The sequence below is a fragment of the Macaca fascicularis genome, chromosome 18 (assembly GCF_037993035.2).
Source record: "Macaca fascicularis isolate 582-1 chromosome 18, T2T-MFA8v1.1".
In the NCBI taxonomy this organism is placed as follows: domain Eukaryota; kingdom Metazoa; phylum Chordata; class Mammalia; order Primates; family Cercopithecidae; genus Macaca; species Macaca fascicularis.
Window position 1 is genome coordinate 19,027,251 of NC_088392.1, and position 24,768 is coordinate 19,052,018.

The 24,768-nt window shown below is 41.4% G+C and overlaps 1 protein-coding gene across 20 annotated transcripts in view; it reads left to right on the top strand.

Annotated features, from left to right (window-relative positions):
* Window positions 1–20,905, top strand: part of RNF152 (ring finger protein 152) — an 86,258-nt gene extending 65,353 nt beyond the window's left edge. For 19 of the 20 annotated variants that reach the window (XM_065533680.2, XM_074022530.1, XM_074022531.1 and 16 more), the window contains one exon: window positions 12,323–15,534. In XM_065533680.2, coding sequence (XP_065389752.1) covers window positions 12,458–13,069 — 612 coding nt within the window. In that variant the 5' untranslated portion in view covers window positions 12,323–12,457 and the 3' untranslated portion in view covers window positions 13,070–15,534. Of the gene's footprint in view, window positions 1–12,322 lie in introns of all 20 variants that reach the window. The other variant, XM_074022524.1, reaches the window with a different exon arrangement.
* The last annotated feature ends 3,863 nt before the right edge of the window (window positions 20,906–24,768 follow it).

A 24,768-nucleotide genomic window follows, 5' to 3' on the forward strand; every position in this document is an offset into this window, starting at 1 on the left:
TGCTCAACATGTGTGAATGCATGTTAATCTTAACAACTCTATTGCAGGGGGATTTGACTTACTGGAGGTCCCAGGCTCTGGTCCCTGCCCGTAACCACCCCAGGCACTGCCTCCCCTCGTCTTGGTCTCTGTGCCTTTGTGTCTGCTGAGTCCTCACCCTTGAAATTGAAATGGTATTTTTTCTTGAAAAATCCTTCCTGGCTGCCCCAGACAGACATAAGTTCTCCTTCTTCCAGTTCAACCTGATACTTCCACGTGAAGCCCAGATCAATCACATGACTGCAGTTTCTTCATGTTGAGCATGGCTGTCTGTATTCCCCACCGGCCTTAGCAGGAGAGGACCCTGTCTTTTTTCTTTAGATTCCACAAACCTAGAGTAGTGCCTCATACTCAATATGTATTTGAATATGCCTGTGTTAATAGTTGTATTTGTTACTCTATGGCTTTCTCTGGGAAATACGAATATGAAGTTGGACGAAAACTTTGTTTCTAAAAGCACACTAAAGTACCCTGAGAATATAACCACTTTTTTTTTTTTTTCCTAAACCAATACCTATGGATTGGGTTTTAAATACACAAATTTGCCAGTGAAATGGTGTACACCTGTAGTCCCAGCTACTCCGGAGGCTGGGGTGGAAGGATCACTTGAGGCCAAGAATTGGTGGCTGCAGTGAGCTATGATTGTGTCCCTGCACTGCACCCTGGGCAGGATGGCAAGATCTCATCTCTACAAAAAAATGTTTTTTGGAAAAGTAGCTGGGCATGGTGGTGTGCATCTGTAGTCTCAGCTACTCGGGAGGGTAAAGCAGGAAGATTGCTGGAGGCCAGGAGTTCAAGGATGCAATGAGCTATGATTATGCTTGTGAATAGTCACTGTACTGGCTTGGGCAACATGGCAAGACCCCGTCTCTTAAAAAAGAAAGGAAGGAAGAAAAAAACACAAATTCAAATTCTCTGGAAAGCAGAGCAGTGGCCATTCGTGGCAGAGATAGGGGTAGATGGATGAACTGCACGAGGCACAAGGGAACCTTTTGGGGTGGAGGAAATATCTTGATTGGCATAGTGGTTACACAGGTGAGTACATTTGTCAAAACTGGTTGAACTGTACACTGAAAATATGTGCATTTTATTGCTGATACACTTTGCCTCAAAATAAATTTAAGAAAGCAAGAGGAGAAATCTGGGTTTTTTTTGTTAGGTTAGAAAAGGTGGATTAATGATGGATGGTGTTGGGTTGCACTGTGTTCCATATCTAGTTTCAAGGTTTGTACTTTTTTCTTTCCTTGTTACCTTGCCTAAATGGAAAATCAACCCTCATTGAGTTACTGCAGCTGGAAGTAAGAAAAAGCAGAAGTAATGAGCAGACTGACAGCTGACTCCCTGTAGTGCTTAATTTTAGTACCAATGCCTTTAGGAATTCTTTGCAACTTCAGTGTAAGGCTTAACTCGTGCGATGAATCATCAATATTGAGGGTAGGTAGAGAAATTGCAGCAATAAACACTCTGTGCTCAAAGAAAATGAGGTTATGAATGGCTTTTGAATAGACTTATTTAAAGAGATATCTATAAAACCCACTGGGCTTTTACTTTACCATTCTTTCCAAATGTTACTATAGAATGTTCTCTGGGTAATTTGAGGAAATTTAAAGAAATACATATTTTTTAATGTGTGACAGTAAATGAGTCTTAACAATTAGGTAGGTTTTTGTTGTTATTGTTGTTTGTTTTTTCATTGAGCCAAGATTTTCCCTCTATGCATCTCCTTCCAGTCTTAGGGTACCTCAACTTAATGAAGCTCTACTCATCATAAATCGTACGTGTTCTTTAGTATTTTGAAGGAATACTGAATGTGTTTGGGCAATTTATTCAGTGTCTCTTCTTGATTGTCAGGGTGAACCACCATACGATACTGCTGTGTAGAGTGAGATTAACCTGGCCAAATCGAAATTTATTCAGCTACTTTGTAGCCTGCTATAGCTATGCAAGGGAACACGGGAATTATGGCCAAAGTTCAGACTGTAAGGAGGAATTTATTATCATGTCTTTGTGAGTTTCATCAGATAAGGAATTAGCTTCAATCTGGAGCTATCATTATGACTTTTGGTATCATTGCACATATTGTTGAAATAATAGATCCCTATTTCAAAGGATGAAGAAAGCTTGGACCCCTTCCTATATGTTCTCAATAATGACAAATAATGGCCATTGTTTATGTTCTTTGCTCAGCTCTTTCTGGTTGTCTGGAAACAGTTACTTAAAAACAAAATTGCATCTGTAAGCCTTATTGTCTCCAAAATAGAATGCACAATAATTTTGAAAATATTTTGCATTCTGGATCTTGACAGAAAACTCAGGTAAGGTAACCACTGTTAGAGCAACAAGCTGATTTCCAGGTAGGTGTCTCCAGAGTAATATACTAAATTTAGGAGAATCAGGAAAGGGCTAATGGAAAATGGTATAGATCTGAGGTCAACAAATAATAGCCTGTTTTAATAAATGCAGTTTCATTAGAACTGTTGGGGAGGAAAAGTTCTTGTCCTAGGTTCAGTGTCACGGACATGCAAATGAAAGTAACCAAAAACATGTAAAGAGGAGAAAAAGTTTATAGATGCATACAACGTGTGCCCAGATGAATGTAAGGATTACATACCTAACTTAGTAGGGGAAAGGGAGGGGGGTGAGAAAGGCCTCTATGGGAAGAACAAATAGGTATCTTTAGGAAAGACAAATGGGTTTTTAGGAGTTCAAACGGGAGATAAGAATGTTTGTGATTTGTGATAAGATGTGTGTTTGCATGTGTGAGTGGTTTTTCTCTCTTCTTTGTGGCCATGAAACTACCCTGGAGAGGGGATTTATGGTGGATTTCTCTTGGTTTCTCTCCTGGAAATAGACCTGCCCTAAAGAGGGAATTTATGGCAGTTCTCATTTCTCAGAAGTTTCTGCTTTTGGTTAGATAAGGGATGTTCCACAAGTCTTCTTTCTGCATCTATTGAGTCTCAAATGCCTCCAGCTTAAAATAGTCTTTATACCAACTCTGGGGTTTCCATTTGGTCCCCACAGAACACAGCCTTGCTCATTCCTTGAGATACTGTCTATGACTGCTTTCACACTTTGATGGCAGAGTTCAGTGTCTGTGAAAGACGCTGTAGGGTCTTCAAAGCCTAGAAGCTGCATATACTACCTGCCCATTTCCAGGAAAAGGTTGTGGGTCCCTGACATAGATAAAATATAATGGGAAAATATTTTTGAAAGCCAACAAATTGACTTAAGGTTTCAATTTGTTCTGGAATTTGTGGTTGGTAAAAAAAATTAAGAATAGGGAACATGTGTAGTTCATTTTATTAAAATGTAAATTTGTACATGGTAACTTTGGGCCTTTGGGGGCCCTGTATATCTTGGACATGAAGAGCAGGGGCACTGGAGGGCTGTAGCAGAGAGAGGCCTTTGCTTTCCAAGGGAGCCTAGCTACTTGGAGGCCCTTGCAGCCCCTAAGGCACAACTGTCAGCCCTCAAACTCTTCACTTCCAGTGATGACTTTGTGTGCTTCCCTGGTCTGTGGCTGCCTCCAGACCTTAAGTTACCATCTTAATATCTTGCATCTCTTGAGGTTTGTGGTTGGAGTCTACCTGTATGATGCTGACAGGGTCAGTTGTGATGTTTAATCAAATAGAGGAAATGCCACTGTCCTTCCTTCCCCTGAGTTTTCTTCTCTCTCCAGTATCTCCGGAGTGGAAAGAACAATGGGCCAGCTTGTAGGCTCCTTAAATTCCAAATGTGCTTTCTGGCTCTGACAGGCGATGATAGTTCTGTTTAATGTTTCTGCTTAATCCCTATGTATGATCAATTGGACATACAGGCTCAGTTGAAGAAGAGTCTTCTTCCAGTGTTCTGTCTACCCTTCTCTCTTTCCCGTGGTTCTCTTTGTATGGTTCTTTCCTTCTGGTTGTACATCCAGGCTCCTTGAGGGTAGGACTCTTGTTTGCCATGGCAACCCCAGTGCCTTGAAGAGTACACAAGGTGAGTTCACAATAAACATCTGCTTACTCACCACTATGTGCTTTGCAGCCGTTCAGCTGCTGGTAAGACTTAGTAGGATTTTTGTTTTTCCATCTCTTTGACTTTCCCTGTGTGCTTGATTTGTCAGTTATTTCAACTCTATTCAGAATTCTAGCAGTCAGGGTAATTGATCATCTTTATTTGCTCTACCTGTCTGTCTGTCTGTCTGTTGGCATCTTTTATCACTCCCTCTTTCCAGGGAGCCTGGGGATCTCCTGACAGTCTTTTGTAGCTCTTTCCTTCTTTAATGACCATGAGCAACTTTTTCTTGACTGTCATTGAGTGATCAGAGCAAATGAAGATAAAGCCATGTGTTTGATAAATGCCAGTGCTAACCTTGGCTTCCTGCACAAGCCAGAAAACTGTGCAGCTTCTTTTCAAGGTAGAGTTGGGAACCCCTTCATCCGGTAACAAGTTTGGGTACTAGGAATACCTTTCTTCATCTGGGAAGGATACTGATTAGACTTGAAGGAGTTTTTCTTTTGACAGTTGCTAAAAAATTGAAGTTGTAGCATTTTCTCTTAGGGTATGGGCTCTAGCTAGATGCGTTCATTAAGTTGAAGGCATAAAGGGAGAACTTTCTAAGTAGTTTACATGCCCACTCCCCCATCTCACGTAAATGTGCATTCTTGCCAGATCACTAACAGATAATATTTGTAGATCATCTGTCAGGGATGAGAAGCATAGAATAAGTGGCCTGGTAGTACTGCCATGCAGTTGGAAACCCAGCAGTGTTTTAAGCAATTATTTAGGTCTGAATATTTTTACTAGAAGGTGCTTTAGGGGACCATCTAGTCCAGAGTCCTCATTTGTCGGGGAGGAAATAGGAGGTTCATCTGGAGTTTATTTGCTTAAGGTAACCTATCTACGTGAGGACAGAATAAGAGCTAGAATCCTTATCTCCTGATTCCTAATAGTAATGATTGGCAGATGTCCAAACAAAAACCAGTAGTTATCATCACTCATTGCAATAATGACATGTGGCTTTAATTCCTAAAAATGTCTAGATTCCAATATACTTTCATTTTTAAATATGCATCACCAAACCGTGGAGGGGTCAAATTCATTCATTGTTTGTTAATTTGACCTAAATGAAATGCACCCGGGGCTGGGTAAATACCTCTCTGGTGACCGTGGAGCTTGATGAGTTGAGTTTTGTAGTGACAGAATTGGCACATGCCCTAGCAGAGTCCCCTGGCACAGGATGCCCTTGGCTCCATGGCACATGCAGATGGGGACAGCACCTAGGCTGCAGCCAGGCCAGTTGGGCACACATTTTTCCTAGCGGGCTGTGCTGGCAGGGCCAGGCCTTCAGTTGTGTGGTGAGTTCCTGGGGTGACCTTGGCCTTCTAGATGGTGTGCTGCTTTTGTCTGGGTCAGCCACTGTTATTCTCTCTGTCCCATCCTGCCTGCCTCCGCCACCTCGGTCAGGTGGCCTCCAGTACTGTCAGCATCCCCTGCCCTATTCCCTGTTTAAATATTTAAACATCTTAAATAACCAAAAGGCCGGGCATGGTGACTCATGCCTTTGGGAGGCTAAGGCAGGCAGATCACTTGAAGTCAGGAGTTCGAGACCAACCTGGCCAATATGGCGAAACCCCATTTCTACTAAAAATACAAAAAAAATTAGCTGGGCATGGTGGTGCACACCTGTAATCCCAGCTACTCAGGAGGCTGATGCAGGAGAATAGCTTGAACCCAGGAAGTGGAGGTTGCGGTGAGCTGAGATTTCACCACTGCATTCCAGCCTGGGTGAGTGAGAGTCCATCTCAAAAAAACAAAAAAACATGTATAAATGACAGTTTTCACTTTCTGGATTCTTTGCTTCATCAAATACAGCAAAACCAGGATGCTCATAGGAGGAAACTGTGCAAATATTAGAGCTCGAGCCAATGGAATTCTCAGTTGAGATTTGTCAGAGTCCTGCTCCATTAAAACAATGACTGTAGTTACATCAGTTGGACGATGCGTGTATGCAGCAGTTGTGTCCTGGAAGGATTGCTTTTTGCTACCAGAGGACAAAAAGTCAATGACACATCTGTCACCGGGCATTCCCATTCTTGCCACTAATTGGAGTGTTTGCTAAGATCCAATATAACTAAGTGGCTGGCAAGCCAGCTGAAATATCAGATGAAATGGAATTGTGATTATTTTGTTTAATCCCATTTCAAATATTTATATTTTATTGAAGATTTGAGTAGATGGCCTGTATCAGAAAGATGTGCTATTTCAATAGGAAAAGAAAAGCAACATAGTGCCTAGTTTAATCTCTGCATCTGAGTTTTTTCCCAACACAACCATTGAATTTAAGGTCCTCATAGAGACTATCAACTGGAACGCTTCAAGGTCAGCCAGATGTAATCAATATCAGATAAGGCCACAATTCTACAGAGAGGCTTCATAATTAACCCCACTGTCGCAGAATGTATGAAGGTTCTTAAGAGTGTAAGCAGAGTAAAACGATCTGGATTATCTACTTCACTGGCTTTTTTTGTCCTTGGGCTCATATGCCTGGACTTCTAAAAGCAACTGGGATTATAAAAATTCAATGTTGGAGAGCTTTGCTATTTTACCACCTACCAAATGAATGGGCACACTTTGTCACACCCGTACCTTTTCAAAAGATGAATAAAATTATGTATAGTTTCTAAAAAGAAATTTTATTTTGTGAAAGTAAATTGTTATTGTAAAGGACTTTCAAAAGTACCCAATATCTATGGCCTCAAAATAACAACAGCAACAACAACACAAAGACCCCTTTTGTTTATCTGTGTGTTGTTCAATTAATATTGTTTATGTAACTAGGTGCTGTTTTATGAGGTTATGTTTGAAATAAGTTCTATCTTGGGAGCCATCTGTTTTTTGAGAATGCCCTCCCTGAGCTACTGTTCTTCTCTTTGTGGTCTGTTTTTCTCTTTGACCTTGACTTTAGGTTATTTTCAAATAAATTGTGGTGACATTTAAAAATTGTTCTCACATATTTTCTTATATACTTGTTCTTATGCATTCTACTGAAGTACTCTTGCCCTTTAAATCTTAATGAGTATTTTATTGGAGTATCACATCTTGCTCTTCCTGTAAGGTAAGCAACGCCAAACACAGGTCTCTGAAGCCCCCAGCCTTTTTGGCACCAGGGATGGGTTTTGTGGAAGACAATTTTTCCACAGGACGGATGGGCAGGGAGCAATGATTTCAGGATGAAACTGTTCCACCTCAGATCATCAGACATTAGTTAGATCCTCATAAGGAGTGTGCAACCTAGATATCTCACGTATGAAGTTCACAATACGGTTCATGCTCCTATGAGAATCTAATGCCATCGCTGATCTGACGGGAGGTGGAGCTCAGGCAGGGATTATCTCTCACCAGCTGCCCACCTTCTGCTGCGTAGCCCGGTTCCTTACAGGTTGTAGACTGGTACCGCTTGGTGGCCTGGGGGTTGCAGACCCCTGCCCTAAAGTAATCACTGATATGTGTTTATTATAACACACTTGATAGGGAACTCTGAATTTCTTCTCTGGTCTATGTGGACTTTGTTTCCATTCTTTCTTCTATAGTTGACGCACATCTTTAGACTTTATGATGAAAGGGTTTGGAAAGAATGATTTATCATTAGCTTCACTCCATAGCCTCATAAATTTCCTTCTCTTGACCTAACGAATCATCATCATTACTAATTATGCTCCAGAAAATAAACTGGAATGCAGTACAGGCTGGCTTCATGTAGAACACATCAGTGCATAAATCAGAGAGGCTGCTGTCAAAATGGCTTAAGTGGCTGAGCGTGGAAAATAGGAACTTTTTCCCATTCTGTTTTTACGTTCAGCTTGAATTGTAAGGCCTAGAACTTACTTGGATAGAGTTGGAAATTGAATAGGATAATCTAATTTTAAGGAAGCTTAACACAAATCAAGAGAACATTACTTGGAACATAAATTTATGAGTAAAATTGCCTAGTGGTTTTGTTGACAAATGATGGTGCGTAGGTCTCGGGGCAGGGCCAGGAAGAACACTTGCGTGCCTCCTCCTAGGCTGTTCCAAGTGGCAGCTCTTTGATAGCCAGGAAGGGCCTCTGGGCAGCTCTGTGCCTCAGCGCAGAGCACTAGACTGAGTGGAGAGGAAGTGGAGAACAAGCCCTGTCCTCTCTGAACCTTTCACTGTGTGGAAGTATGTGGATCCCCTGAGCTCGCTTGACCTTCAACCACAGCTCCATCATCCTTGCTTGGCCAGGGAGAAAGCAGCCTCAGAAAAGGTAAATGACTTTGGTCTGGTGTCACAGCTGGTTAGTGACAGAGCTAGGCTTAGAGCCCAAGGTTCTTTGAGTCCGAAATGTCGGTTCTTCCCACCCTGCTGAGCTGCTTCCCACATTGTTATGTAGAAGTTAAGGCAAATAGTATGGAAGGAAAGAAGGTTAATAAGTAAATCGGTGGTCACTGTTTTGATAGAATGTCATGAAACATTTTTGTCCTCAACCTCATTTACAATTGAGGGTGGTTGTCCTGGGTGCAGTTGTTAAGGAAAAGTCTCTCCAAATTCATAAAACTGCAGGAGTCTGTAAAATTTTATACCCTGCCTCATTTTATTGTTTCTACCCACCCGTAGCTCAGCGTGATCAATCCTTCCCCGCAGGCACAGCCACATCTCCGTAGGGTCAATCATAGTCTCACCTGATCTCTGTCTGTGCACTTTAACCTGGAGAGAGATAGAAAAGGATTCACCAACGAGCCCTGTATTTTGTTTTAAGAAAAAAAAATGTATTACCTTGGGTATAAAATTATAGAAGAATTTTATCCTACTCTCTTTGACTCTTCTTTTTTTTTTTTTTTTTGTGAGATGGCATCTCACTCTGTCATTCAGGCTGGAGGGCAGTGGTGCGATGTTGCCTCACTGTGGTCTCCACCTCCCAGGTTTAAGTGATTCTCCTGCCTCAGCCTCCTGAGTAGCTGGGATTACAGAGGTACACCACCACACCCAGCTATTTTTTTTTATTTTTAGTAAAGACAGCATCTCACTATGTTGGCCAGGCTGGTCTTGAACTCCTGGCCTCAAGTGACCTGCCTGCCTTGACCCCCCCAAAGTGCTGGGATTACAGGTGTGAGCTACTGTGCCTGACCTTCTCTTTTACTCTTTAATATCTTCCTGATTAACTTAAATACCTTCCCCAGCACCTCCAATGGAATATGGCCCGAACAGAACTCACTGTATTTCTCTTCGTGATCCCTATTTCTCATAATGACACTACCTTCCTCTAAAGGCTTCATTTTTGGCTTCTTTCCCTGTACAACCTCATTGTAATACCCTGCAAGATCCTGCTGGAATTCTGTGAACCTCTTCACACATCTCATCATTCCGTGCTAATCATCACCATTCACTTCAGCTACACATTAACTCTGGCCTAATGTTGTGATAGCCTCCCAATAGGTCTTTCCAGTCTTCCCTTGAATGAATTGTTCTGCTACCCTTAACCTTTCTGGTGTCTTCCCATTGCTCACTCCTGAATCCTTGGCCTGAACTGGGAGCTGCCCATGGTCCGCAGTCTGTGGCCTCTGCCTGACTAAGCTCATTTCTCCCCTCCCTGTGTGATCTGCTATCACTGGTTGGTTCTGGGGAGAGTGCTTGCAGGTTCTCTGAGAGTTTTATTTCTTTAAAAGGCATCTGTATCAGAGACTGTTAGGAGCTAAACCGATCAAACTCTTAGAGAAGACTTCTGTAAGTTACTCTAGTATTAGAAACAATCCTCTAGCCAGTGTCCCACGTAGAATAGGAAGTAATTCTGTAATCACTCAACCATCTTTCCTTTGCTCATGCTGATTCCATAACACCAAATCCCCTGATTTTATGTGTCTAATTCCATAATCCAGAGTTTTCACTAAACTCTCCCTGATTCCTTCGGCTCCCTTAGGGTACCTTGTATTTACGTTACAGTTGTCTAAGTACTTAGCACTCCCATCTCTAGGCCAGGACTTTCTTATGGGCAATGACAAAATCTTAGTTACAAGGGACAAAAAGAAACATCATGCTTGACACATAGCAGATATTCAATGAAAATTTGAATGAATAAATGAATGAAAGAAGAAAATACATTCATGTGTTCCTTCTTACTGAAGTTTAAGTTGTTTTCAGGTAGAATCTGGGTCTGATTTATATCCTACAGTATTTAGCATTGTGGTTTGTGCATAATAGATATTCCATAAATATTTTTTGAATTAGTGGATAGCTATGTAGTTGATCCTGATATGAACTTTCTGAATGCTACATTACTGTATTTCACTTTCGGTAACTTAAGTGCTTTTAGTGTAGCTAATATATTTTATTTTAAAGTATGTTGATCTTTTGATTGTTACTAGTTTTTAACAGTGGTTATTTTTGTCTTTGAACTGGTTTTTTTTTTTTTTCATTGTTGTTTTGTTTTGTTTGAGACAGGGTCTCACTCTGTCATCCAGGCTGGAGTGCAGTGGTGCAAACATGGCTCATTGCAGCCTCAACCTTCCAGGCTCTAGTGGTCCTCCCACCTCAGCCTACTGGGTAGCTGGGACTAGAGGTGCGTGCCACCATGGCTGCCTAGTTTTTGTTTTTTTGTAGAGATAGGGTTTCACCATGTTGCCCAGGCTGGTCTGGAACTCCTGAGCTCAAATGATTCCCCTTCCTCAGCCTTCCAAAATGCTGGGATTGCAGGTGTGAGCCCCCACATCAGCCAGGTTGGCTTTTGCTGCATTCTTAATTTCGATTGTTAACACTTATGTGTCATGGGTGGAGGTGCTTTCTTAATTTCACAAAGGAAATTAGAAAGAAAAAAGAAGAGTTAATTTTAAGAAAAATGTGAAGGAGCTTATCTATTTGTTATAGTTCCCATCTCTAGGTGTTGGTGGGGTTCTAGGACTAGCAATTTTTTCTGCAATAGTGATTGAGTAGTTCTTTCTAGAGTCATCATGACTCCATCCAGGGACACATAATTTGGATGCTTTCAATGGGAAACTGAATCAGGCAGCCTTTATTGAAATGCCAGTGGAACATTAGAGGGCATTCCCAAACTTCAGTGAAGCTGAACTGAGTTTCTCTGCCTCCCCTCCATACCAGGATGCTAACAGTTTTGTTTGTTTGTTTTTGTTTTTGTTTGTTGTTTTTTTTACAATGAGAAATGCTTGCCAGTCTTCCCTGACAACCTTTAACTATAGAATATTTTATTTCAATTAGTCAATTAATGGTTCAGTCATCTCTCTCTCTGAGGGCTTTGGTTCCAGGACCCCCATGTATACCAAAGCCTGCAAATACTCAAGGCCCACAGTTGGTACTATAAAACCCAAGAATATGAAAAGACGGCCCTTGGTATACAGGGACTTTGCATCCTGAGAATGCTGTATTTTAGATGTCATTTGGTCGCAGATGCAGAACCCACTCATAGAAAGGGCTGACTGTATCTATTCAAAAAATTCGTACTTAAGTGGATCCATGTGGTTCAAACCTGTGTTGTTCAAGGGTCAATTATACTTGCTTTTAGTCATGCTACTTGGTACATGCCTAAGTAGTAATGAAACAAAAAGAACTGACTGGAAAATGTCAGTGATGCGTTTGTGATGAGTGTGCCTTTGTGATCCACACTGCCTTAAGGTTCACTGCTGCTTTTGGTTTTGTTGCTGTTTGGGGGTTTTTGTTTTGTTCTCTTCAAATGGTTTGGTGGGAAAGATGAAAGATGCCTTCACGTGCTTCTTCTGTAGTGTCACTTTAATTCTCTGTGAAGAGGAATAGTCCTAACCCATATATGTAAACTGAGCAAGCTAGTTATACCTAGGTTTGTGAAGTTGCCTAAATCTTGCAATTAAGACTTACGAGTGAGTAAATAGAGTCAGGAAAAAAGGTCAGAGGATCTAAGGAGAGGAATTTACTTCTAGGAAATGCTATGAACTTATTGGAAGCAGGAGAGTTTCTCCAGTATATTTTAGAAGGATGACCCAGAGTTTGCTGAAATGTACAAAACAGAAACAAAATACTCTCTCTTTATGAAATGCAGAGGCATCATCTACACCTGTTGGAGGTGTTCATTTTTTTTAGAAATGAACGAAGTATTTGCCATGACATGCTCTCGGAGACAACTTTCATTTACCTTTCACTGGGCGTTATGGGAATCCTGTAGTCTCAAGAGTGGTACATTTTTAGACTTTTGACCCAGTGTCAAGTCTTTTGAGCAATGGTATAAATCCATTAGATATGTTGACATCTCAACTTCTTTGAAATGATTAAGATTGTTTGCATTGTTTGTCTCTCTCAGAAATGAACACACCTGTGAGTACTGGATGCCCGTGAGCTCGCCATCACCCGCACTGCAAAGACACAGGGCGGCAGCCTCTGAGAAGCAGCTCCTTCCCCTTCACCTTGGCCTTGCCCTTCCTGCTCACAGTCCACCATGGAGACGCTGTCCCAGGACTCTCTGCTGGAATGTCAGATCTGTTTCAATTACTACAGCCCCCGGCGCAGGCCCAAGTTGCTGGACTGCAAGCACACCTGCTGTTCAGTGTGCCTCCAGCAGATGAGGACCAGCCAGAAGGACGTGCGGTGCCCCTGGTGCCGCGGTGTCACCAAGCTGCCCCCCGGCTTCTCCGTGTCGCAGCTCCCCGATGACCCGGAGGTCCTGGCTGTCATCGCCATTCCACACACTTCCGAACACACCCCGGTCTTCATCAAACTTCCCAGCAATGGGTGCTACATGCTGCCCCTGCCCATCTCCAAGGAGCGTGCGCTGCTGCCCGGAGACATGGGCTGCCGCCTGCTGCCCGGGAGCCAGCAGAAGTCCGTCACCGTGGTGACCATCCCTGCTGAACAGCAGCCTCTGCAAGGTGGGGCTCCCCAGGAGGCAGCGGAGGAGGAGCAGGACAGGCGGGGCGTGGTGAAAAGCTCCACCTGGTCGGGGGTGTGCACTGTCATCTTGGTGGCTTGCGTCCTGGTCTTCCTCCTCGGCATCGTGCTCCACAACATGTCTTGCATTTCTAAGCGCTTCACTGTGATATCCTGTGGCTGAACAGGGCTACAGGGAAGTCTCTTGTGGGTGCCAACTTAGGGGTTGAGCAGGTTGATGATGAGATCCCGGTGAGAAGATGGGGGGCGACACTGACCATTTGGTGCTGAGCGCTGGCCTCTGCATTGCCTCTTGATTACCCCAAAACAGACACAAAGGGCAGAAGGTGAGGTCTCAACAAGATACCAAGCGAATTGTTCTGAGTGTTGATGGCAACAGCTTGGAAGATGATTGCATGCATCCTCATAATCATGTATTCAATGGACTGTAATTTATGATTTTTCAAAATCATGTTACAAGATAGACATATTCTACTTAGACGTGAAACTGTACAAGTGTGTACAATGTGACCTTCTCTAAATGTGGTAGATTCAAACAAAGATGCTATGTAGACAAGTAGAATTAAACCTGCGAATCCGTGTAAAAATTCAGTGAAGACATGCACTGCTGGCTTCTTTACTTTTTTTTTTTCTTTTTATTGAAACCCAGTCTTCATTTAGTTGCTAAGGCTTTAATACGTTTTGAATGGCACCAAAACAAAATAAGTCAAAATGGACAGTCCTTTTTTTTTTGGAGAAAATATTTGAACAAGTGTCTCCAATGTGTTGTGTTTTGTCATGAACCTTCATTTTCTTCACTTGTAATTAGAACTTGCTACGTGTTTATGAAACTGAAAGCTCAACAGGGGAGCAATAAACCGAGAAATCATGAGAAATGTGTAATCCCACAGGAAACCTGTATGCCGATTTTTCTCAAGCCATCTCACAAACAAGAATTTCAAATGTAAATACTGTGTATTTGTGTGTGTATGTATGTGTGTCTAATTTGATTTACCTCAGGTGTTTGAGTCTTTGCTGAAGAATCCTGGATTAAGACTTAATTGGGCATGAGTGAGTCCAGCCTCTGAAGCGGTGGCCACTTCATGGACATCTTGACCCAGCAGGGAGTCTCCTGCCCGTCACCTGCAACACTCACCCCTCATCTGTGTATTGAAGTCCTGCCTTTTGTAAGAGGCAAATGGAGAGTAACAGAAGAGTGTCTTTTCTTCTGGTTTTGGAGTCTCGTGCTGGCCATGAGTGTTGTGATTGACGGCCAACCCGGGAGGGCATTTTAATAGATGGTCTGTGATTCTTTTTTGAAAGATGCTCTTCCACAAGAGTTAAGCCAGTTAGAATTCCAGTTTCTTCTTGTTGATATAAGAGAGAAGATCTTCTGCATTTTAACAGTTTTTACTGACAAAAGTGGCAAGGTAAACTAACAGCTGAAATTCCCAATATAAGTGGACCAGTTCCTCATAAACTGTCAAATATTCTTAAATGTGTAATGATCTATAGATGCTCATGAAGAAAGATCTGCCAGAAGTGAGTGATAAATTCCTATCCCTGGGTGCATGTGCATTCAGAAATAGCTGTGAGCTTTACAGTTCTCATCTAACTTCTTTTAAGGAATTCATGAAGCAAGTGGTATGTGACAGGGACTCCACTTATAAATATAACTGTTTTTATGTTCCACTGAATCCCTGAAAATGGTGAGGAGGGTGGGGGGAAGTGAAGGAAAGACAAGCAGGGCTAATTCCAAAAAGCAAGGCTAGAAAATAGCCCTGTGAGGTCAAGACAATTTAATTTATTTACATGCTACCTGTTATTTTCAAGCAGCACAAAATATGCATATAAAAGTGATGGAATTAATGTGAAATAAAACAAAAATATAGTGACTACAATACAAAGCTAATACCGCTAATTGGCATGAGAATTTCAACATAAAATTATGAGCTATGATTTTTCAAATTTGTCATAAAACCTTTAGGAAATGTATTTGAAAGCTCAAAATAGAAATTAGGTTAAAATGCCATTTTATTGTGTAAGCTCTTGGGCATTATACAACAAATAATCTAGGATTTCTTTGGTATTAATAATTTAGGTATCATATTAGCCGAATACTATCCTCTATTACATAACATAATATACTGTTGGGTTAGTGTCAGTTTCTCAAACTCTCCCAGGCTGCTGTAATGCATGTCTGACCTAATTTCTATTTCTCTTGGAGGAAAATACACACACACACACACACACACACAAACACACACACACACAAACACACACCACAGAAATGTTGCATTGAGAATGCTACATTTCAAATAGACTTTACCCTTGCAATTTTAAGCTATGCCATATTCAGATTAATTTTGTGAGTGATATCTGCATATGTTTCTGTACAGTATGAAATGACTGATTCTGTAGTGTAGTATGTGATAGAGTTCTACTTGTTAAAGTAGGTTAGATATAGACACTAATGTGTGTAATGATAGTGTCCTGTGTTTCTTAGTGCAAATCTGTAAAAATGTCCATAGAACTTTTACTTAAAAACAATCCTGTGCTAGAGTTGCCATTAAGCGTGCAAAATTAATCGGCTGTATGGTAGATTCTTGACCTTAAATTTAACAATAACAACCCAAATCAGATTATTAATTTTTTTTTTGCGAGTCTTACTGACCTAAGAAACATTGTTTAAATTGTTTAAATGGATTCTACCTGCAGTTATTTGTGTACCTGTTTGTTGGGGTGTGCATTCTTGTGTGTGTGTGTGTGTGCGTGTGTGTGTGTGTGAGAGAGAGAGAGAGAATCTCAGTCTGCCAGATAGAATTTTATAGGCTTAGTGATGTTTTAATGTTGCTTGGCATCCCATTGCTCTGGCCTCTTCTGGAATTTACCAATGACCCTTACCAAACACATCTACCCATGTGACCAAAGTCCACTGACACAAGAGGCCAGAATTCATACTTGCACATTAATGAAAAGTCACAACTGGAAAGCACAGAAAGTTAGAGCTGAAAGCAGCCTCCGGTGGCTTCATTTTGTAGATTAGTCCATTTTGTAATTCTGCAGACAAGGGGGGATATGAACTTTGCACTGCAGTGTCTTCTTGTTCCATTCTAGGTCTGTCTACATCTCTATCTGGCTATGATCCTTTTTAGGGTTGATGAATACCCTTTATTGAGTCAACTACTACTTCAAAGGATTTTTTTGTAGGTTTATGTACTCATTTTAGTTAGCATCTACCTCTCTGGGAAAATGAAAGGAGGGTTGACTTAGGGATGAGTATAGATGTTGAAAGACAACTATCAAACCATGTGGTTTGAGTTTTTAAAATTGTAAAACATTGGTGTCCAAACCTCCCACCCCACTTGTATGTAAAGGACAGTGAGTGTTGTGTAAATAGTAAACTATAAGAAGCATGAGTTTTCATCTTTATTAATGATCTTGAAATAAGTAAGAGAATGCTTAATATGTTAAGTAGAGCCAAGAATGCTACTAAGAAGCATTGTCTTTGGAAAAATTTTGTATAATGACTTGGGGCATAAGTTGTGATGAAAAGGCAACTCAGTTTTCGGTTCCAGTCATACTTAGTGATCAGAAAGCTCTAAGATATTTTCTTTAAAAATAGAATTAAGTTTAATTTTTTGCATGGCTTACAGATTGGGTCCCTTGAAGGTTAAACCATGTGATGGTATAACCCGTGAGATCTTCTAGATGGGCTCTGTTCAATAGGGCTTTCTGTGATGATGGAAATGCTCGAAAACCTGTGCCATCTGGTATAGTAGCCACCAGACTTTTAGGCAGTTAAAATGGGGTTACTACAAGGTAAGAATTGGATTTCAAATTTTATTTAATTTTAATTAGCTGAAATATAAATAGCCGTATGTGTCTAGTGGTTGCCATATTGAACAATGCAGTTCTAGGTGATTGTGCTTGGAGATCTAGCATCAAGGTATTAATGGCGTAGCGGTGAGGCTAAGAAGAGAGTTTGTGGGCTAGGAACATGCAGGTAGAAAAAGGCAAAAAATTCCTTTCTGGGCTTAAAAAGTGTATGATCTCAAGTATGACAGTAAAAATTCATTGTTGCCCTTTGGAACTGTTGCTTATAGACTTTAGACCAAGGAATGATCAGTGAAGCTTAAAGAGTGCTTTATTAAGCCGCTTTTCTGGGATCATTAGTTGCATGTGAACCTGTTGTCCAAAAATAGTAGTTAGACAGTAGCTGTAAAACGTTTGACTTGCAAGCTATGCATGACCCGTACTGTGAAATTGGGTCTTGTGGCCAAAAAATAAATGTTACAGGGGAAAAAAAAAAAAAAAAAAAAAAGCCTAATGAAATCCCTGTTCACTTCCAATATCTTATCCAAACTTCATTGCTGTATTAGTAAGGTGCAAATGTAAGAGCAAGCATGCTTTGCAGTGTTCAGACTGGTTTTGTTTGCCCTTGAAGGCCAGCTTGTCATTGTATTTGGTGTGGGCATATGTGGGCATCATTTTTCAGATGCCAGACTAAAATGTAGGTACTATTTTTAGAATGAGATTTGACATTGTTTTAGTCACTGTCTTTTTTAAGCAAAAATTTCAGTTATCACTGAGAGTTGAAGATTTGAAGCTTTGCACAAAAGCACTTCTTTTAACAGTAAAAGGTATTGTCCATGAAATTTAAAGACTTGAAGGTTACTAAAGCTACAAGAATTACTTTTTAGCTAAATAAAAGGAAGCAGAAAATTCAGTTTCAGATATATTTTCCCATAAAGACCCGATTCTTACTGATAATCTGGTATTTATTCCAGTCTAGATTTTGATTTGAAGAGTTCCCATCCCTTTATTTGAAAACTTACGTTGTTTCAAAATTGGTTAGTCTACTTTTCATTGTTTTCCAAATGGAATATATACAAAATGCATTTACTTCATTTTAGCAGAAATGGGTTGTTTTGTTTTTTGGGGCTTTTTTCTAGAACTCATCAATGGGCAAGACTTTCCTTCTTAGCTTGCCTTTAAAAGTCATTTATTTTATTTTATTTTTCGCCAAGATAGTAATCTTTCTTTAGCCTTAAGAGGAAGATAGAAGTTCAAAAGTTATCAGTGCAAGAGGAGTGATACACAAAAGACTTCAATTTCTATCTTTTCTCAGAAAAATGATGCTGCCCACCAGTCAGCATTTTGTTTCCACATAAGAAGTGTCAGGTAGTCAGTCTGTCATCCCTGACCTAGATAGAGAAGCTGTTGCTTGACATTTCCATCATTCTCAGTAAATTGTCACCCACAAGGTAATTCTTACCAAAACAGAAACTACTGAGAAGAATAAGGTAGTCAAGATAATTCAGTAGCTGTTTTGAAAGTAGTAGTCTATTTCAAAAGCAATGATGTTCAGTTGCCGAATTTTGTTCAACATGAGACACTTATTTATATATTTATTTATTTATTTATGAGATGGAGTTTCACTCTTGTTGCCCAGGCCAGAGTGCAATGGCGTGATCTCAGCTCACTGTAACCTCCACCTCCCAGGTTAAAGCTATTCTCCTGCCTCAGCCTCCCGAGTAGCTGGGATTACAGGCATGCGCCACCATGCCCGGCTAATTTTGTATTATTTTAAGTAGAGACAGGGTTTCTCCATGTTGGTCAGGCTGGTCTCCAACTTCTGACCTCTGGTAATCTGCCCGCCTCAACCTCCCAAAGTTCTGGGATTACAGGAGTGAGCCACCGCACCCAGCGGACATGAAACACTTCTAAAAGATAAGTGGAAATTCAAGCCATTGATTTTTCTGACACAACTGACTTACTACACACACATACACACACACCATGATTTAGCTGTAATTGGAGTTAAAAATCAAGTAAAATCTTATTAGTCATGTTTTCCAATTTGTGAGTTATACAATATTGGATTAGATGTTAATTTCTTAACCATTGCTATGGGCTGCATACATTACGTCAAACTAACTACCTTTGGGAGTGTCCATATAAACACTTGAAACTTTTCAAATATATGAAGAGGTAGGTTCTACTGTATACATTTTATTGGAAAGCCGTTGATCATTAAAGAACATTAGCAGGTGGGGCATTTAATTTCTTCCAAATACCTTATTTTTGGATCTGCTCAAGTGTTTAGGGCAAGTGCACCATTATTCCTGAACCCCTGCAATTTGGGTTCCCATTTTTCTGCACAAATTTTCTTGCTCAGTCGAGCCAATGACTTTTTTTTTTTTCAGAATTCACTGCCTGGGGTATCCCACTATATATATATCTCACCTATGATGTAGTGGTGCTTGAAACACTCATCTCATAAGCTAGATTTTATTATTCTAATCTAAGGTTTTTTATATTATTCATACTATTATATTTTTAGGGACAATCAGTAATATTTGGGGCAGAGTACTGAGGGACCTCTTGAAGTCTGCAACAGCATGCATTTTCTTTGTTTTTCTGGGAGTGCTTCCCTGTAGTTGTCTTTGTTCTAGAACACTGCTCTAAATTTATTGCCATGGGATGTAGGGCTAGTAGCCCATGTGAAAGTCTTCTGTAATCTCCTTGGGGTGTGAGTTATTGGGTTATTCTAACAGGAGTTTTCCAAAGGGATGGTCCATTTTTAATTCAACATTTGCTTTTTGAAGATCCAGAAGTAGACAGTTGGATATAATAGTGGTGGAAGAGCATGGGCTGTAAACAGAAGGAAACGGAGATGACCAATGCCTCTTAAAGGGGATCTAGTTGATACCTCTGTTAAATAGTGGCAGAACACAGTAGCTGGTACCTTACACTGTGCTTTAGGAAAATTCTATGAAGATTTCATTTACAAATCCTCATAGGATTTTCTGGATTGAGGGACAACCCAACTATTAAATAGAGGGAGAGGGAGAAGGAGAGGGAGAGGGAGAGGGAAAAGGAGAGGGAGAGGGAGTGGGAGAGAGAGAGGAGAGGTGAAGCATTGGATCTATGTCAAGGGACAGGCAGATATACCCAGAGAGGGAAAAAATACTTAATAAAGGAAGAGTACAGCTGCAAAACAAGACATACAGGAGCTGAAGCAGACATGGCAGAAACCAGCTGGAGAAAGCACAGGACAACTAGGACAATTTAGTTAAGCACAATCTGTCATTCCAGTATGGACTACCAAGTTCAATTCAGGATGCTTCAGTTGAAGACACGTGGGGTAATGTGCTCAGCTGACGAGGGTCCAAGGAGGCCCCATTTTCCCTGTCACCCTATCCTATGCTCGTGCTTTGGATCGTTAGCACACTAGGCAATTTCAGAGCCCGCTCTAGAGTTGGTTGCCACATCAGTACAGACTCTAGAATCCTCTTAACCATGGAATGCAAGGCCTATTCCTGTGGATCTATCCTGACTTGATTATGTCAGTACTGTTGGGAAAATGAGTTCAAGAATATTTCAGTTTATGTATCCTGGTCGCTGTCATATATTTTTTCATTTCACCACTTGTTTGTGTTTGCCTCACTCAACAGTCATAGGTGTGGAAGCTGGTTTCAGCTTGGGACTGTTACAAACTCCCAACACAAGCCATGTAGCTGCAGCCCAGGGTTTCTCCCACCCTACAGCTTCAGCGGTGGGTTCCCTGGCCCTCTTGATAACAAATATTCCAGTCTAATGGCTAGATTAATGCTGCTCAGAGGCTATTAACTCAAATCCTTGATGTGTTTCATTTACAATTATGTGGATTATTTATTTTAGGAGCTTTTTTTTTAAGGGCCAAATAGCCCGACAGATAAATGAGCTGCTGGGCTGTGTAGAAAATACTGTCCAAATGTTGCCAAATATTGACTTCATAAAGGGGATATCAAGCTGCTGTTTATAAATCTGAATGTCTTAAAAGCATTCTTGCTTGCTCTCTCTGTTATAGATGGTGTCTTAGCCAGTCCTGAGTTTTCCAATGAACCCAATTTTAATATATGGTATTTTTGTATGCCAAACTGGTGTCTTGTCCTTTGTATATGTGGTAATGTTGATTTTATGACTACTGTAAAAACACATTTGCTATGATTAAAATTCATAAAATGATTTCAAATAGACTCACGTATTGTTTTTTTCCCCCCTCCTAACCCCAGGAAAAGAAAAAAAATTGGTGAGATTTTCATCATCAGTTATTCTAAGGATTTTAGTAGACTTGGGTAATAAAGCAGTAAGAAGATCCTGAGCCAAGGATTTCAAATGGAGGTGACTTTCAAGTAGATCCTCTGAGAGGCCAAAGAACACATCTTTAATGAGTAAGCCCAAGCTTGTCTTTGCAACTTGGGTTTTCATGGCTTCTGGTGGCCCTTCCTTTATCCTCCACTGTTTAGAAATTGTGCTGCATGCCCCAGGCCCCAGAACCCTCTTGTTGCACCGTATACAGAACAACTTCATACAGCCCCTGTGTAGTCAGGTAGAGTGACTTGGCCTCTTGGCCCTGAGTCTGGAAAGGTGTTCTTCAATTAATGTTCTCATCAATAGGGTATTTTGGAGAGCCTTTTTTGACAAAAAGCATCCTGTCTTTCAATAACTGGATCATATCAATGAATTTCAATTTAGTTTAACAGGTAGCCTACTTGTAATTAAGGGCTATCAATGACCTGGTATGCTTGGGTGCAGGTGTAAGCATGCTCTGGCTTTCTGGGAAATTATAAAGTAATCCCCATAGTTTTAAAAGTGAGATGTGGCCAGGCACAGTGTCTCATGCCTGTAATCCCAGCTTTTTGGGAGGCCAAGGCTGGAGGATAACTTGAGGCCAAGAGTTTGAGACCAGCCTGGGCAGCATAGTGGGACCTCTGTCTCTACAAAAATTAATGAGGAAATTAGCCAGGCATGGTGGTGCATACCTGTAGTCCTAGTTTACTCATGAGGCTGAGCCTAGAAGTCACTTGAGCCTAGGAGTTTGAGGCTACAGTGAGCCTGATTGTGCCACTGTACTCCAGCCTGGGTGACAGAGTGAGACCTTCTCTCCTAAATAAATAAATAAATAAATAAATAAGAGACATTACTGTGATTCAATACCCACTTCTTATACCAAAAATGCAAGGAGTATTGTATTGTCTGTATTCTTAAATGTGCCAAGTTTATTTCTGATCTGTGGATTTCCCTGGTTTCAAGTAGCATGGGGCAGAGGTGGGTGGGTGGGCAGGAATTTCTTTGCTAGAGTTGGTTACTCATTCTCGAAGCTCTCTATCAGCTACAGAAGAACTTGATTAGAGGAAGGCAGAGAGGCATTTAAGGAAGGCATTTAGATGCCCTGGCTTCTCCAGGTCTTAGCTCCTTCATGCCGGGAGCCAATGGTATCTACACTCTTATGTTATCAAGACTCACCTGTAGACTTGATGGGGACAGAGCAAAGGAGAGGGGTTCTTGGGAAAGCTCTATAGGTGCATCTTGCCTGGGAATAGACACATTGGCAACCTCTTCAGATGACACTATTGGTGGTGGCACAGGTTTTCTGCCTCTGGATGTGGGCCTGGAAGGAGAGGATGAGGCCATGCTAGCTCCAGGATCCCTGCAGAGGAAGAATGCGTGTGAGTAGCTGAAGATTAGGCAGAGGGATATGAAGGTGCAGAGAGAGAGGGTAACCAGGTCTGGCATTCACTGCATGCCATCGTCACCCTCAGGCCTCCCACACACACAACCCTCCAACACTCCACCTAATTTCCTGAAATGAAAGCCCATCTACCTGCCAATACACTATTTTTCTTAATGCTTTTGTTTTCAGAGATAATTCTTGGAAGAGAAACCCATTTTCAGTGTACACAATATAGCACTAGGCTATGTAAATGGCAGGGGAGGAGTGGAAGGGTTTCTAGAATCAAGACTGAATCTCTGCTTTGCTTTTTATAGATTTGAAAACTTTTGCACAATTTTACTTGACCCATATAATGACACAGCTATAATTCGATTCAGTCTCTCTCACTCCCCAAAACTGCTCCTTGAATCCCCTCTTTATTGTGTTGGCACATGCGTATTTGTTTTTATTATTTGCAAGAGTAAGTGAATGTATAGACATGTATGTGTGCATGTGTGTGTATACGCATGCATATGTGAACATTTCATGGACTCTTGGCATAGATTTTTTTCAAGGTTAAGAGGGTGAAGATCTTTAAAGAGGGATCAGAAAAACACTCTGATTTGGGATTACTTCTTTTACTTTTTGAGATGGAGTTTCACTCTTGTTGTCCAGGCTGGAGTGCAATGGTGCGATCTCAGCTGACTGCAAGCTCCGCCTCCTGGGTTCAAGTGATTCTCCTGACTCAGCCTCCCAGTAGCTGGGATTACAGGCATGTGCCGCCACACCTGGCTAATTTTGTATTTTTTAGTAGTGACAGGGTTTCTCCTTGTTGGTCAGGCTGATCTCAAACTCCCGACGTCAGATGATTCACCTGCCTGGGCCTCTGAAAGTGCTGGGATTGCAGGCATGAGCCACTGCACCAGGCCAGGAAAGGATTATTTCTATGGAATAATGAGGAAAATTAGGGAGAAGGAAAGCCCCTTCAACCTTTTGTTACTTCACGCAGAGTTTCCATGATGGGCGGGGACGATGGCTGCTGAGATGAGCAAGGTGGGAACAGCCCCTGACCACGTAGGGAGAAAGAGAAACTTCTTTTCTCACCCATCACAAGGTTTACAGCTGACACCCATCAATAAGATAAGTGCATAACACATTTATTTAATATAAACTTTATGTGACATGGGAGCCTTCAGAAAAAGGACCCAAAGACTCAGAAGAAATTATTTTTATGGACGCTCATGCAGAAGTATAATTGGAGGACAAAAGGGTCTAATCTAATGGTGATAAACTGGGGGTTGGGGGAACTTAGTAGGACCCGTTTGTTCAGATTCCTCCTGGAATCCCTGCATGCCATTTCTTTTCTCTGGTTATAGGGTGACGTATCTGTCATATGGGGATCTTCAGGGGAGAAAGGAGGAAGAAGATCAGAGAGTGAGCTTCCTAGATTTTAAGGTCTGCTTCAGAGAAGAAGGGGCAGGTGGCATTCTAGTTTCTATGGCCCAGTTCAAGAGAAAGAGGGTGGAGAAGGTCAGAGAGACCTTCCTGCTTTCGAAGTTTTCTCAATTTCCTTCGGCTTAAAATACTCAGTATGCCAAGGTGCCATACATTGGGGTATCATGTTCTGAACCCTGACTTCATGTGAACCTTAGAGTCTTGTAGGAAAGACAGGCAATGATAATAAACAATGTCCAGGTCCAGTGCAGAGGTGTAGGGGATTTGAATGCATGTAAGAAGGAAGACAGATGGAAGCCTTGCCTGATGGGCTTGCCTGATGGGTTTGGGGTAGGAGCAGAGTCAGAAAAGGCGTTCTGGAAAAAGTGGCTTCTAGGATAAGAGCTAAGGGATGAACTGGGATCAGTGAGGAACATTTCTGGAAACACACTCAAGAAGGCATCACAAGAGAAAAAGGAGGCATAGGGCATGGAGACTTCTCTCTGAGGTAAGTTGGCTTCTCTTGTCAGCCTCCCTGCAATTTGTACATTGTCTTGTGCCAATTATACTGCAATTGATGATGTTTCAGTATGACATCCCAGTCCCCAACAATATCCACTGCGAAGGTCTGTATGTTATGTCCCCCTCCAAATTCATTTGTTGAAATGCTAAACCCCAAGATAATGTTGCTAGAAGGTGAGGCCTTTGGTGAGGTGATCAGGTCATGAGGGTGAGGCTGTCATGAATGGGACTGAGGACCTTATAAAAGGGACTCAAGGGAGCTGCTTTGCCCCTTCTACCATGCGAGCACACAGCTGGAAGTCACCATCTATGAACCAGGAAACGGGCCCTCACCAGACACCACATCTCTCAGCACCTTGATCTTGGACTTCTCAGCTGCCAGAACTATGAGAAATAAGCTTTTGCTTATAAGTCACCCAGTTTGTAGTATTTTGTTATAGCAGCCC